General features: G+C 33.5%; 1 protein-coding gene across 10 annotated transcripts in view; it reads right to left on the bottom strand.

Moving 5' to 3' along the window:
• OSBPL8 (oxysterol binding protein like 8) overlaps positions 1–13,478 on the bottom strand; it is a 150,119-nt gene that overhangs the window by 96,078 nt on the left and 40,563 nt on the right. For 5 of the 10 annotated variants that reach the window (XM_012750357.3, XM_012750366.3, XM_012750355.3 and 2 more), the window contains exon 2: positions 11,157–11,265. In XM_012750357.3, the coding sequence (XP_012605811.1) occupies positions 11,157–11,198 (42 nt within the window). In that variant the 5' untranslated portion in view covers positions 11,199–11,265. Of the gene's footprint in view, positions 1–11,156; positions 11,267–13,478 lie in introns of those variants that run through there. The other 5 variants (XM_012750360.2, XM_012750364.2, XM_076007155.1 and 2 more) reach the window with 4 other exon arrangements.

The raw sequence follows: 13,478 nt of genomic DNA, 5'->3' as shown, positions 1-13,478 counted from the left end.
AGGTTCTTTGCTTAGAAAACTTCCTTTAGAATTCTCCTCAAAAGCTACTTCATCAGAAGACTTCCATGATACTCCTAGAAAACAGCATCCATCCCCTATTCTGTTAACACTCCGTCCTTCTTACCCTGCTTTATTTTTCATCACAGTAATCATCACATAACACAGTATGTATCTGTATGTGTATTTTTTTTTACTTTTTCCACTCAAATATTAGCTCCACTGGAGTAGGAATTTTGTCTATTTTGTTCACTGCTATAGCTCTGAAAACCCAAACAGACCTTGGCATCATTGTAGACATTCAACAAATACTGAATGAACAAATGCATAAATTTAAAAAAAAGAAAAAGGCTAAGTCATTATTATAACCCTTAAACCTAGCAAAGAATTTCTTATACATGGTTTACTGAGTTCCTGCTTATTAAATGAATTAATTTTAAGTTCTCTTATGGTAAAAAACAAGTCATGCTCATCTTTATATTTTCAAAAACTTAACATACTGCATGCCTAATATGATACAGAAAAAACAATGGACTAGATATAGACTACAATAATGAAATCTGAATTCTAAGCCTAACTCTATCACTATTTTCTGGGTGTCCTTGAATCAATATCTTGAATTTTGTTTTCCTACTTGCTCATGAGATCAGGCACAGTCCTAAAATTCTGTTATTACTACAATCAACATAGAAAATTATCTCAAATCCTAAGAACATCCTTAGCTGTAATTCACAGCACATTTATATTTTCTTCCACTACTACTCTTTGCCCATGATATACCCAAATTCCATTGATAAGAATTCCCCCAATCTTTTTCTTAAATAATTCTGTCCTTCATAAAATAACACTGTTATTACAGTGTTACAGATTCACCTCACTTTTTAGAAATCAGAGCATGAATTCATATTTCTCCTGGTACTGGTGCTCTTGCCAAGATTAAACCAACCTCCTTCATCAAGGTCTTCACACACAGGAGAAGCTCAAAATTAATCAGTATGATTTTCACTTGTAACTAATGGTATGCATCTGATAAGACTGCTGGTGAAGTTTGTAGTTATGAAACTTATAACCTTGGCCTTTGACCTCATTAACATGTTTCTCTATATCTGACCTAACCAGTCATAGTTGCTTTATCACAATCATGCCAGGTAAGATATGAGAACAAAACAGTATATAAGTAAATATTTCAACATATGATGCTTAATCTTATGACCTGCTTTAAGTCATTTAAATTTTCATTTCGAAATAAGAGCTTCCAAAATTTCATTTAGGCCAATTCTATGCATTCTTTGTATAGATATATGAGCCTATGTTCTAGATTGAATCATAACCAAGATCTGAATTAAGGGACAAGAACTGCATAACAAATACCTTCTTTCATTCTAGAGTTCCATTCCATTTCTAACAAATCACTGATTAGTATCATGCTCTACAGTATCAAGCCATAAGCAAGACTGCTAATAATAATATGGAAACACCATGACTCATAAATCTACCACACATAAGAATGCAATTAGCAATTGCTCTTCACATCTCAGCAACTACATTGTGCCTAACTATCAAAATATTCAGCCTAGATAGAAAAGTCAAAATTAGTTACAAGAGAACGAAGCTTTGAATTAAATAAAATACATTATGTATCACGTTTTTCAAAGTATACACTATAATAGGTAATGAATATAAAAACTTTAAAAGAATGCTTAAAAGTTTAGGTGTAATACAGGTGAGTTTATAACATAAAAACATTAGCCTTTATAGTCAATGACAATAATAATTAGAGCACCTGTATTTAAATCTTAATATTGCCCACTGACTAGCAAACTGACCTTATGAAAATTACCTGTTCAGAACCTTGGTTTCTTTAACTGTAAAACCAGAGTAATATCTACCTCATAGTACAATAAAGAGTTAATATGATTAAATGAGAAAGTGTATGAGACACCACACCCAGGGCAGGGCACAAAGTATGCAGAAAATAATTTTTTTCTCTCCACATAAATACAGTAATACAAATGCAGAAAGCATAAATTCTAGAAATCTAGGGGGGAAAGCAAAATCCAGAGGAGAACTGGTACAGAAAACTATTAAGAATTATAATAGCTAGGCTGGACGTGGTGGCTCATGCCTGTAATCCTAGCACTCTGGGGGCTGAGGCGGGTGGATTCTTTGAGCTCGGGAGTTCCACACCAGCCTGAGCAAGAGCAAGACCCCGTCTCTACTAAAAAAAATAGAAAGAAATTAGCTGGACAACTAAAAATATAAATATATTTTTAAATATATATTTTAAATATATATAAAAAAATATATATATTTTTTAAATATATATTTTAAATATATATAAAAAAATATATAAATATATATATATTAGCCGGGCATGGTGGCACATGCCTGTAGTCCCAGCTACTTGGGAGGCTGAGTCAGAAGGACTACCTGAGTCCAGGAGTTTGAGGTTGCTGTGAGCTAGGCTAACGCCACGGTACTCTATCCCAGGCAACAGAGTGAGACTCTGTCTCAAGAAACAAACAAAAAGAATTATAAATAGCTGCCAGACAAAGTGTGATGAAGTATTTAATGAATTCCTTATATTTTATGATCTTGTTTTTTAAGGCTAGGATAGCTTTTGACCACAAAGACTGGTAAAGCAAAACACAAGAGAGGTCTTACAGTGAAATGAGGGAAGCTGAGGCAACAGACCCAACCCTCCCACTAACTATGAGACATGAGGTAAGTTACTTAACCATTACAGGTTCCTTGATTTACAAAGCTGTTAAACAGAACCATATAATCTTTAACATCCCTTCCAATAACAGTTCTCAATAAATGGCAACTATACATCAGATACTAAACTAAACTAAACCGTTTTTACACTATGTACTTACATACTTAACCCACAATATTTCAATCTCTGTGGAGAACTACTAACTCACTAGAACAGTTAAACTGAAAAAGTTTCCTGACCCAAGTAAGAATTGAGAATTGCCAACATCTGGAATATTAAAGTAACACATAATGAAAAAATAAGCAAGAAAAAACGATCATGGACCCATGAAGTAATCACCTGAATCCCAGACATATCAGAACTAAACAGGCTCTCTACTCTTACCTCTCCTATTCTGTAACTCCTTAACCTGTTCATTCACTTCATCTTGTACTTTTATCTTTGGATTCCATCTTTGCCATATGGATTTGGTTTGTTTGTCCCCACAAAAATCAATGATTTTGCACTTGGTAGACACACACAGACTACCAAAACTAAAAAGAAAAACATTTAACCTCATCTTCAAGGGTCTTCATAATTTTGCCAATCTACATCACACATTCCTCCACATGCCCATCAACCCTACACTTTACAAATATGACAACTGAAAATTATTTTCACTTCCCCACACACCATGATGTTGCACAACTGTCTTAGAGCTACTCTCACTCATCCCTCAGTCCACAGTGCCATCCTCACCTTCACTAGGCAGGCAAATACCTAAGTTCCTTTCAATACGCAGATCAAGTGTTACTTCCTCTAAGAAAACTGTACTGACATCATCATCTCCCCTCCTCTAAAATAACTGACTCCTCTGGTCCCCTCTGCATCATATATGTCATTTATAACATCTTATCTCACCCACTACAAACTGCTAAATACATTAATGCCCTAAAACTCACAGAAAGAAAACTCAACTTGTTATGCAAAGGTCTGAGTTCGAGTCCTAAACTCCAGTGTCTACTTATTGTAGAGCTCTGGAAAAACTACATAATTTCCCTTAATCTCAGTTTCTGCATCTGTAAAATGAGGACACCACCACCTCAACATTATTATTAAGATTCTATATGTTTATGTGACTCTGGATTTCTATAAAAAAAATTTAAAAAAGATTCTATATGTTTAAAAAAAAAGAGAGAAGAAAAAATTTTTTTTAAATTCTATATGTTTAATATGTACAAAAGCACTCTGTAAACTACAATTTGTCTTTAGTATCCTCCTGAAACTAAACATCCAATCAATCACCTGGCCCTGCTGATTTGTATCTCTAGTTCCTTTTACGTATTTTTTTTATTTTGCTACTGGTATCACAGAGGCTTTACATGCCTTTTCCTAGATTACACAATATCATGCTAACTTGTTCCCTGAGCACCTCTGCATGTCAAGGACAGTCTGCAAACTGTCATAGCCCAGAGGAGCCTAAGGAGACATGACAACTAAATGTAATGTGACATCCTGAATGGTATCCAAGAATAGAAAAGGGACATTAGGTAAAAACTAAATAAATCTGAATTAAGTATGCACATCAGTTAATAATGTGTCAATATGAGTTCATCAATTGTATCAAATGTGCCACACCAAGATGTGCATTATAGGGGAAGCTGGATAAAAGGTATACAATAACTTTGTGCCATCCTCATGATTTTTCAGTAAACCTAACACTATTCTAAAATAAAGTTTATTTTTTAAACAAAACACCTCTTAGAAAAAAATTAAACTAAAAATTTGAAAACACAAGAATTCCCAGGCACACACTTCAATAGCTACCAGGGCAATGATATCATCATACTCCATTGTAGTATGGATAATTGTACTGTGCACTTATGAGAGAATTAAAAAAAGGCAAATAATATTTAAACACCATGATATTATTTCAAAAATAATTTTTACCTCACAAATTCTCTGAAAGGATCTTGAGAATTCTCAGAGTCCTGGGAACACACTTTGAGAAGATCTCCAAGCATAAAGAAAATACAAAAGATTTCTGGCTGGGAATTTTATTGATACACTGTGCAGATCACTGGCTATATCTCTTACTTTTTTTTTAAAGCTAATACTTTCTCCAATCAGGCTCTCCAAATTTACTAAAGAGTCCCATTTTATACCTGCAAGATTTTTACATTATCTTATTCAAACCTCTAACAAGAGCCACCTCTAACAAGTAAAAAACAAAACAAAACAAAAAAAAGATGGAATCTTTAGTACCCATACAATAGGAAATATAATACTGAGTAATATTTTCCCACTTGACAAGTTCAAACAATTACAAATATTTAAGTACTGCTAATGCAGAACTTTCAGAAGTTAAAGTAAAGGAGATACACATAAAATATAACATAAAACATCTGTCAAATTATTTTACCCTGTCTTAAATGCCTAACTTTAGTAGAAGGTTTAGTAAAGTTGTAAAATGGCAGAAGACAAAATACCTAACAAAATGTAGGTTGACTGGTTTGCTTGCTTAAAAGGTATAAACTAGTCATAGTCACTCTCTCCAGACCCCACTTTTCTAAGCCAGGTAGAATATTCCTTTATACCCCTATTGAATTAACAGATCTAGGCAATGATCATTAATGGCTGATATTAACACAAGAAGAGAGAGAAAATCAGTGCCTCCTGATGGCAATACACAACACCATTTACAAAGTATTCTTATCAAAAAAGAAAATTTGAAACTTAATCTGGGTATACCTCTAATTCTAACAACCAATTTTCAAGAAATATAAATGACTAATGAACACATTAAACAATTGCCACAGGGAGAAAAAACCATATTGTGGGAAACTCTACAGATTAAAATACCTTGTTTCTCCAATAAACTGAAAAGTAAAAATTAAAAACAGATGGAGGAAAGATTTAAAAGATTAATCCAGGCGCGGTGGCTCACGCCTGTAATCCTAGCTCTCTGGGAGGCCGAGGCGGGCGGATTGCTCAAGGTCAGGAGTTTGAAACCAGCCTGAGCAAGAGTGAGACCCCGTCTCTACTATAAATAGAAAGAAATTAATTGGCCAAATAATATATATAGAAAAAATTAGCCGGGCATGGTGGCGCATGCCTGTAGTCCCAGCCACTTGGGAGGCTGAGGCAGAAGGATTGCTTGAGCCCAGGAGTTTGAGGTTGCTGTGAGCTAGGCTGATGCCACGGCACTCATTCTAGCCTAGGCAACAAAGCGAGACTCTGTCTCAAAAAAAAAAAAAAAAAAAAAAGATTAATCCAAGTGGCATATCAACCAAGTCCAACACAATGAACTACCATAAAAAGAATATTTATAAGATAATCAGGGAAGTTTAAGCATTGAATAGTTATTTGATTAAAGAATTATTAATTTTTTAGGAATAATGTATTTAAAGAAAAGTCTTTATATTTTACATTTTAAAGAAAAGTCTTTATATTTTACAGATATATACTGAAATATTTATGAATGAATGATATATCTGAGATTTGCTCAAAAAAATCTGGGTTGGAAGGCTGGGCGTATAGATGAAATAAGACTGACCAGAGTTGAACACTGTTGATGATTCTTGCAGATGGGCACTGAGTACATAGCAGTGCATTATACTAGTCCATCTATTTTTTAATATATTTGAAATTTCCCATAATCAAATGTTCAAAAAAGATAATGTCTATTAACATTCTTGAGTGTGTGATTAATACAAACTGTGACAAGCAAGTAGCCTGTTAAAGCAAGTAGTTGTCAGGAAAATGAAGTTATTTTAACAGGAGAGAATAAGTATATAAGTAATAAAATGGTGACTAAAATTTCTATAGTTATTTTATTACTTTACATAAGGAGATATCTGAAACCTAAGAATTTTCATAATTTAGGATTTCAGTCTATCTGTCAACCCCCCAGGTGAGATGCCCTGGCAGACCAGACTTTGGGTAATCCAGCAATAGGACCCGCTTCCAATAGGCTAGGTTGCTCCAGAGGTTAGCACTGACTCTGATAGCCAGAATAATGGCCACCAAAAGATGTCCACATCCTAATCCCTGGAAGCTATGAATGTTACCTTACATGGTAAAAATGACTTTGAAGGTGTGATTAAGTTAAAGATCTTGATAAAAGGCCATTATCTGATTATCTGAGTGGATTATCTAAGTGGGCCCAATGTAATCACAAGGGTTCTTGTAAGAGGGAGACCAGGTCAAAGTGGTTAGTAGGAGATGTGACAACCAAAGCCCAAGGTTGAAGTGATACAAGGAAGAGGCCACAAGCCAAGGAATAAATGCAACCTCTAGACACCAATAAAGGCAAGGAAATGGATTCTCCCTTCAAAGCCTTCAGAAAGAACACAACCCTGCTAACACCTTGCTTTTAGACTTCTGAACTCCAGAACTGTTAAATTAATAAATTCATGCTGTTTTAAAGCCACTAAATTTGTTAGACAAACAATAGGAAACTAGCACGATGACCAATGGTGAAATTTAATGAAGTGCCATTGTACAGGAATACTTTGGGAGGATTATTGGCATATAGATAATCTATAATTGGACTTAAATGCATAAATGTCTGAAAGGCATTGGGAAATTGTATACTAAAGGCATTGGGAAACAGTATACAAAAATACTATTGTTACAAAGATGCTATCATTAATACACAATATAATAAATCAATAATCGTGAAACTAAACTAATAGTATTAACAACAAATAAATAGCAACATGTAAAAACTATGACCCATTCAAAATAATACTTGATGTTGCAAAAACTAGGACAATCCATTAATTTCCATTTACATATACAAGAGCTCTACAATGTTGCCAATTTTTATAGATAGCCAGATTTCACAGAATATGATAAAAGCTTTTAGTAAACTCTAACACACTAATTTTGCTCAATAATCACCAAATCTGGGTGATCATGAATAACTCATCTAGCAAATATATAAAAAATCAAAGTTTCAAGAAGTTGAATCATTTCTAGGCTCATCAGGAAGACAGTCACTGACTACATTCTAAGAACTACTAAGCTAAATAATCTTTGCAGTTCCTCCCACTTCAGAAAGCCTTTGTTTCAAATTATTCAATTTGAATTATTTAATAAAAGATTTTCTCAATTCAGAACTCTTTCAAAAGATTCATACATTTTGTGACTTTTATTCTCTTCTGAAAAGTCATTTATATAATTAATTTTTAATACAATAAAAGATTTTTCCCAGTAATAAACCTTATAAAGCAGTTATAAGTTCTCCTCTGGCAACAGAAATAATACTTCAAAACATATAAAGAGGGCTAGGCGTGGGCTCTCGCCTGTAATCGTAGCACTCTGGGAGGCCAAGGTTGGGAGGATGGCTTGAGCTCAGGAGACCAGCCTGAGCAAGAGTGAGACCCCATCTCTACAGAAAATTAAAAAATTAGCCGGGCATGGTAGCATGCACCTGTAGTCCCAACTACTCAGGAGGCTAAGGCAGGAGGATCACTTGAGCCCAGGAGTCTTAAGTTGCAGTGAGCTATGATCAAGCCACTGCATGCTAGCAGAGGCAACAGAGAGAGACTCAAAAAGGAGGGGGAAAAAAAAAATATATATATATATATATATAAATGAACATATTCAATGTTTTTTAATCTAAAAGGATATTTCACTTCTTTAGTCTACCTCAATCTATTCATAAAAATGTGACTCTAACACTTTAAGCATTTCTTAGTGGTTTTTTCTAAAGTGATATAAGTACTAAACTTTTAAAAAATCATTTATGACATATTAAATGTATACTTGTGTCCTGGTGCATACAAGTACCACATATAAAAACACAAACTCAATCTATACTTTTCAGTACCTGCCACCTAAGACAATACCACAAAAAGAGAACTACATGCAACTAGAATAACAAATGAGCGAACAATTTTTAAAAAATAATCTCACATGCAAGAAGAAAAATGGATGGACAATAAAGTCAGATATAGTCCAAGTTTTCACAACCTCACACCAAGACTACTCTAATAATATCTTAATTAGTATCTTTACCTCTCACTCCTCTAAATCATCTTGTATCCTACTTCCAGACCTATCTACATAAAAATATTTAATGGACATACCATTACCTACAGAATCAAGTCCAAATCCCTGGTCTGGCACTCAAAGCCTTCCAGTAACTTTGTTCTCTATCTGTCACATCAATCTTCATTACCATAAACATCATTTCCTTCTATCCTACCTTACTCAATTTTTCTTAAGCAGTTAATTCCCCACTTGCCTCCTGCTACTATTTTCCCATCCTAGATTGCTTTCCTTGCTCATTTTCAATCACATGAGCCATACATACCTGTGCTATTCAAAGTTTATGTTCTCTTAAGAAAGCTTCTCCACTTACTTTAGTGTACAGCAACTAACCAATCTTCACAGGCCTCCCCTGACTTCTACTTATTTATCTTTCTGGAGAGAAGGCTTAATATTAACAGTTATATTAACAATAAAAATAGATTCTATTTAATGGATGTTTACAATGTGTGTAGCATTATAATAGGCACTTTATAGATATATTTTCCCAATTAATATTCAAAACAATTTTGGGAGGTAGCTAATCTCTATTTAATAGATGAGCAGACTGGAAACCTGGAGAATTTAATTAATTACTCAGGTCATACAACTCAGTGACAGAGCTCAGATTTTAACATGTAGCTAATGTCTTACAGAGTCCATGTTCTTATCCACCTCTCCTAAATCTAAATAGTAACTAGCTAAAGCCATGTAGTTCAAAGGTGATATTTTTATAAATAGTTAACTCAAAAGCAGACCTCAACGTTAGTTTCAAATACAGAATATTTCAGTAGTTCACACTCAAAGTATTGAGATTCTCTCTAAAATGAGCTATAATATTTCACAGAAGAAACAATGAACAAGAAAAAGATAGTTGTTTTCACTACTTTTTAAATAACTTTGCTCTAATTTCTCAGTATCAACAAAATTTAGAATAAACCTAAAAAATAAAAAAAAATTTAAAATCCTTCATTACTATAGCCCAGGGATTATGGTATAAATATTAAAACCATTTACTTAGATATCTACTTTAAAAGGTAGTAATAAATTCCAATCAACTCTATTCAGAAAAATAGATATGTAGTCAACATCTTAGGGGTAAAGTATTCAGAGACAGACAGACTTCAGTTCCACAACGTAAACTGTGAGGTCTTAGAGAAGGTAATTAACCTCCCTGCGCCTATTTCTTTATCTATAAAAGAATAAAAAAAAAATCTACCTTTAATGGCTGTTATAAGGACAGTCTGACAAAGTATACACTTAGAAAACAGCAACCATAATTATTACTGACATTTTTATTATAACTAGAAGATCAAAAATGTTTCGGGTAAAAGAACCTTAGACAGTCCATTAAGCTTTAAAAAGAAAGATGAAGTTTATGGTAAATATCATGTTTTATAGATAAGGTTTAATCTTAACTTTTTTCTGAAACTATAGTAAAATTAATATAGCCTACCATCAGTTTTCCATTTATAAAAAACATGACAATAATGTTCATAAGCCAAGTCATTTCAATGCCCATTTTACTCTCTACTAACAAGTTACCATTTTAAAGTTTAACTTTTTTTGATCATTTAAGAACCCAAAACAAGTCTGAACCAGAAATTCAAGAAAGGCTGGGACCAAGTTAATACAAGGCAGCAAAACTGCACTTTGCTATCAATCATTAGATTGTTCCTACAATCTAATGTTGGAGGCTGAACAAAGGACATTCACTAAATTCACAAATACCTCAATATAATAGTGATTCTCAACTCCATAGCAATAAGAAAAGAAAGAAAAGTTGACCTTCACCTCATTCCAACAATATAAATTTGTCAAATAATCTGCCACCTAACAAATGATAAAGCTGCCAGCTGACTACATTTTACTGAGGGGCACCTTTACTTTAGGTAACAGAAATATTTCTAATAGAGATCTATAAATCAGTATTTAACAAAATCATTCAAAATGCAACAAGAACCAAAAATGAAATTATTCTGCAGCAAAATCTTTTTTGTACAATGGCAAATCATTTAATCTACCCTACTGGTGATTTTTTTAAAATTCATTGGGTAAGGTATATTTTACCCACTATCCCTACTTATGTATTTTAATTTCAGAATATAATTCAATCATGATCACAGGGCAACAATGTTTATGAAACCTTTATATTTTAATGGAAAGAATATATATGATAATTGTTCTTATTTCTTAATTATTTTAACTGTTCCATTCCCTCTACCTGCTCATAGTTCCACATGATTTGAGATATGGAGGCATTTAATTTCCTCAATTGTTAACACTCTCTTGATTTCACTAAAGACAAAGGTTTGGGGAGAAAACAAACACAAACTATCAATGTGTTTTATACCATATGCCTGGGAAGGTAGGGAGAATAGAAGGAGATGGAGCGGAATTACTATGCTATATTTGTTCTACTCACCGAAGTTCGGTCAGGCTCTCCATCTGCCAAGCCTGTCTCCATAATGAAAGAAGATAGGTTTATGCTTCTCTTTCCATTAACATTTGGCCATTCTGTAAATCTGCAAATCCTAGAAGAATAAATCAGAAGCATTAGGACTGGTATAAAATTGCAATAAGTAGAAAATAAAGCAGGGATAAATCATTTTAGGCTGAGCTTACTGGGAAATCCAATAATAGAAAAACAAATTTTGATGTGGGCTTGACAAGTGGTAAAGATTTGGAAAAAAATGAAAGAAGAAAAAATATTCCAAGTGAAGAGAAATAGCAATGAGGTTAAACACATGAGATTGTCCAAAATTTGAAAAGACACTCAAATCTATTTACAATTTATAAAATAAGTGTTTCATTATTACATTGGTAAAACCTGAAAAATATGGTAAAATTCAATATAGGAGAGAATGCAGGAAAATATATTCTCATATACTTTTGTGATTAAAATATAAATCAAGACAAGGTTTTTGGAGAACAATTTAACACATCTATGCTTTCATCCAGAAATTTCAAAGCTAGAAATTTTTCCACAGATATAGTCATATAAATGCACAAGATATATAAACAAACACATGCAACAAAGTAATAGGTATCATGAGAAAAACCTGAAACAACATTAATGTCAATCATTAGGTGCTTCCTTAAATTTTATTATAGACATACAACAGAATATCATGAAGTAATTTATTTTAAATGAGGTAGATCTGTATATACTAAACTGGAAAGAAGACTATATAGAAAAAGCAAACGATGGAACATTATATATAAAATAACTCTTTATGCTTCTATATTTTTCCATCTTTACAATGAATATGTGTTGCTTTTACACAGGCATACCTCATGTTATTGCACTTTGCTTTACAGCATTTTGCCTATTGCATTTTTGTTTTGTTTTGGTTTTTTAACAAATTAAAGGTTTGTGGCAATGCTGTATCGAACAAGTCTATCAGTGACATTTTTTAGCAGCATGTGCTTACTGCATGTCTCTGTCACATCTGATAATTCTCACAATATTTCAAACTTTTCTATTATTATTGTATCTGTTATGGTGATCTATGATCAGCAACCTTTGATGTCACTATTATAATTGTTTTAGGGAGCCACAAATCTCACCCATATAAAATGGCAAACATAATAAATGTTGTGTATGTTCTGACTGCTCCACCAAGCAGTCATTTCCCTGTCTCTCTCCTTCCCTATTCCCTGAGACACAACAAAATTCAAATTAGGCCAATTAATAACCCTGCAATGGCCTCATAAGTGTTCAAGTGAAAGGAACAGTTGCATGTCTCTCACTTTAAATCGAAAGCCAGAAATTATTAAGCCTAGTTAGGAAGGCTCATCAAAAGCCAAGATAGGCTGAAAGCTAGGCTTCTTTCACCAAATAGCCAAATTGTGAATGCAAAGGAAAAGTGCTTAAAAAGAAATTCAAAGTGCTATTCCAGTGAACACATGAATGGTAAGAAAGCAAAACAGCCTTATTTCTGATATGGAGAAAGTTTTAATGGTCTGGATAGAAAATTAACCCTGACACAAAATTCCCTTAAATCCTAATCCATAGTAAGGCCCTAACACTCTTCAATGCTATGAAGGCTGAGTGAGGTGAGGAAGCTTCAGAAGAAAAGTCTGAAACTAACAGACATGAGGTTTAAAGAAAGAAGCCATCTCTATAACATAAAAGTACTAAATGAAATAGCAAGTGCTGATGGAGAAGCTGCAGCAAGTTATTTAGAAGATCTAGCTGAGATCATTGAGGAAGGTGGTTATGCTAAATAATATATTTTCCATGTAGACAAAACTGCCTTATATTGGAAAAATATGCCATGTAGGACTTTCATAGCTAGAGAGGAGAACTCAATGCCTGGCTTCAAAGGACAGACTGACTCTCTTATTAGGGGCTAATTCAGCTTCTAATGTTAAGTTGAAGCCAATATTCATTTACCATTCCAAAAATCACAGGGCCCTTAAGAATTATGTTAAGTAAGTCTACTCTGCCTGCACTCTATAATAACAAAGCCTAGATGACAGCACGTCTGTTTACAGCATGGTTTACTGAATATTTTAAGCTCCCTGTTGAGACCTATCACTCAGAAAAAAGATTCTTTTCAAAATATTACTGCTCATTGACAATGCACCTGGTCACCCAAGAGCTTTGATGGAGATGAACAAGGGGATTAATGTTTTCATGATGCTAGTGTAACATCCATTGTGTAGCCCCTGGATCAAGAAGTAATTTTCACTTTCAAGTCTAATTTCTGTATTTTTTTTTTAATGAACATGTTTGTGTATC

The sequence above is a fragment of the Microcebus murinus genome, chromosome 10, assembly GCF_040939455.1.
Source record: "Microcebus murinus isolate Inina chromosome 10, M.murinus_Inina_mat1.0, whole genome shotgun sequence".
In the NCBI taxonomy this organism is placed as follows: Eukaryota; Metazoa; Chordata; class Mammalia; order Primates; family Cheirogaleidae; genus Microcebus; species Microcebus murinus.
This window is presented reverse-complemented; position numbering and strand designations above follow the sequence as displayed.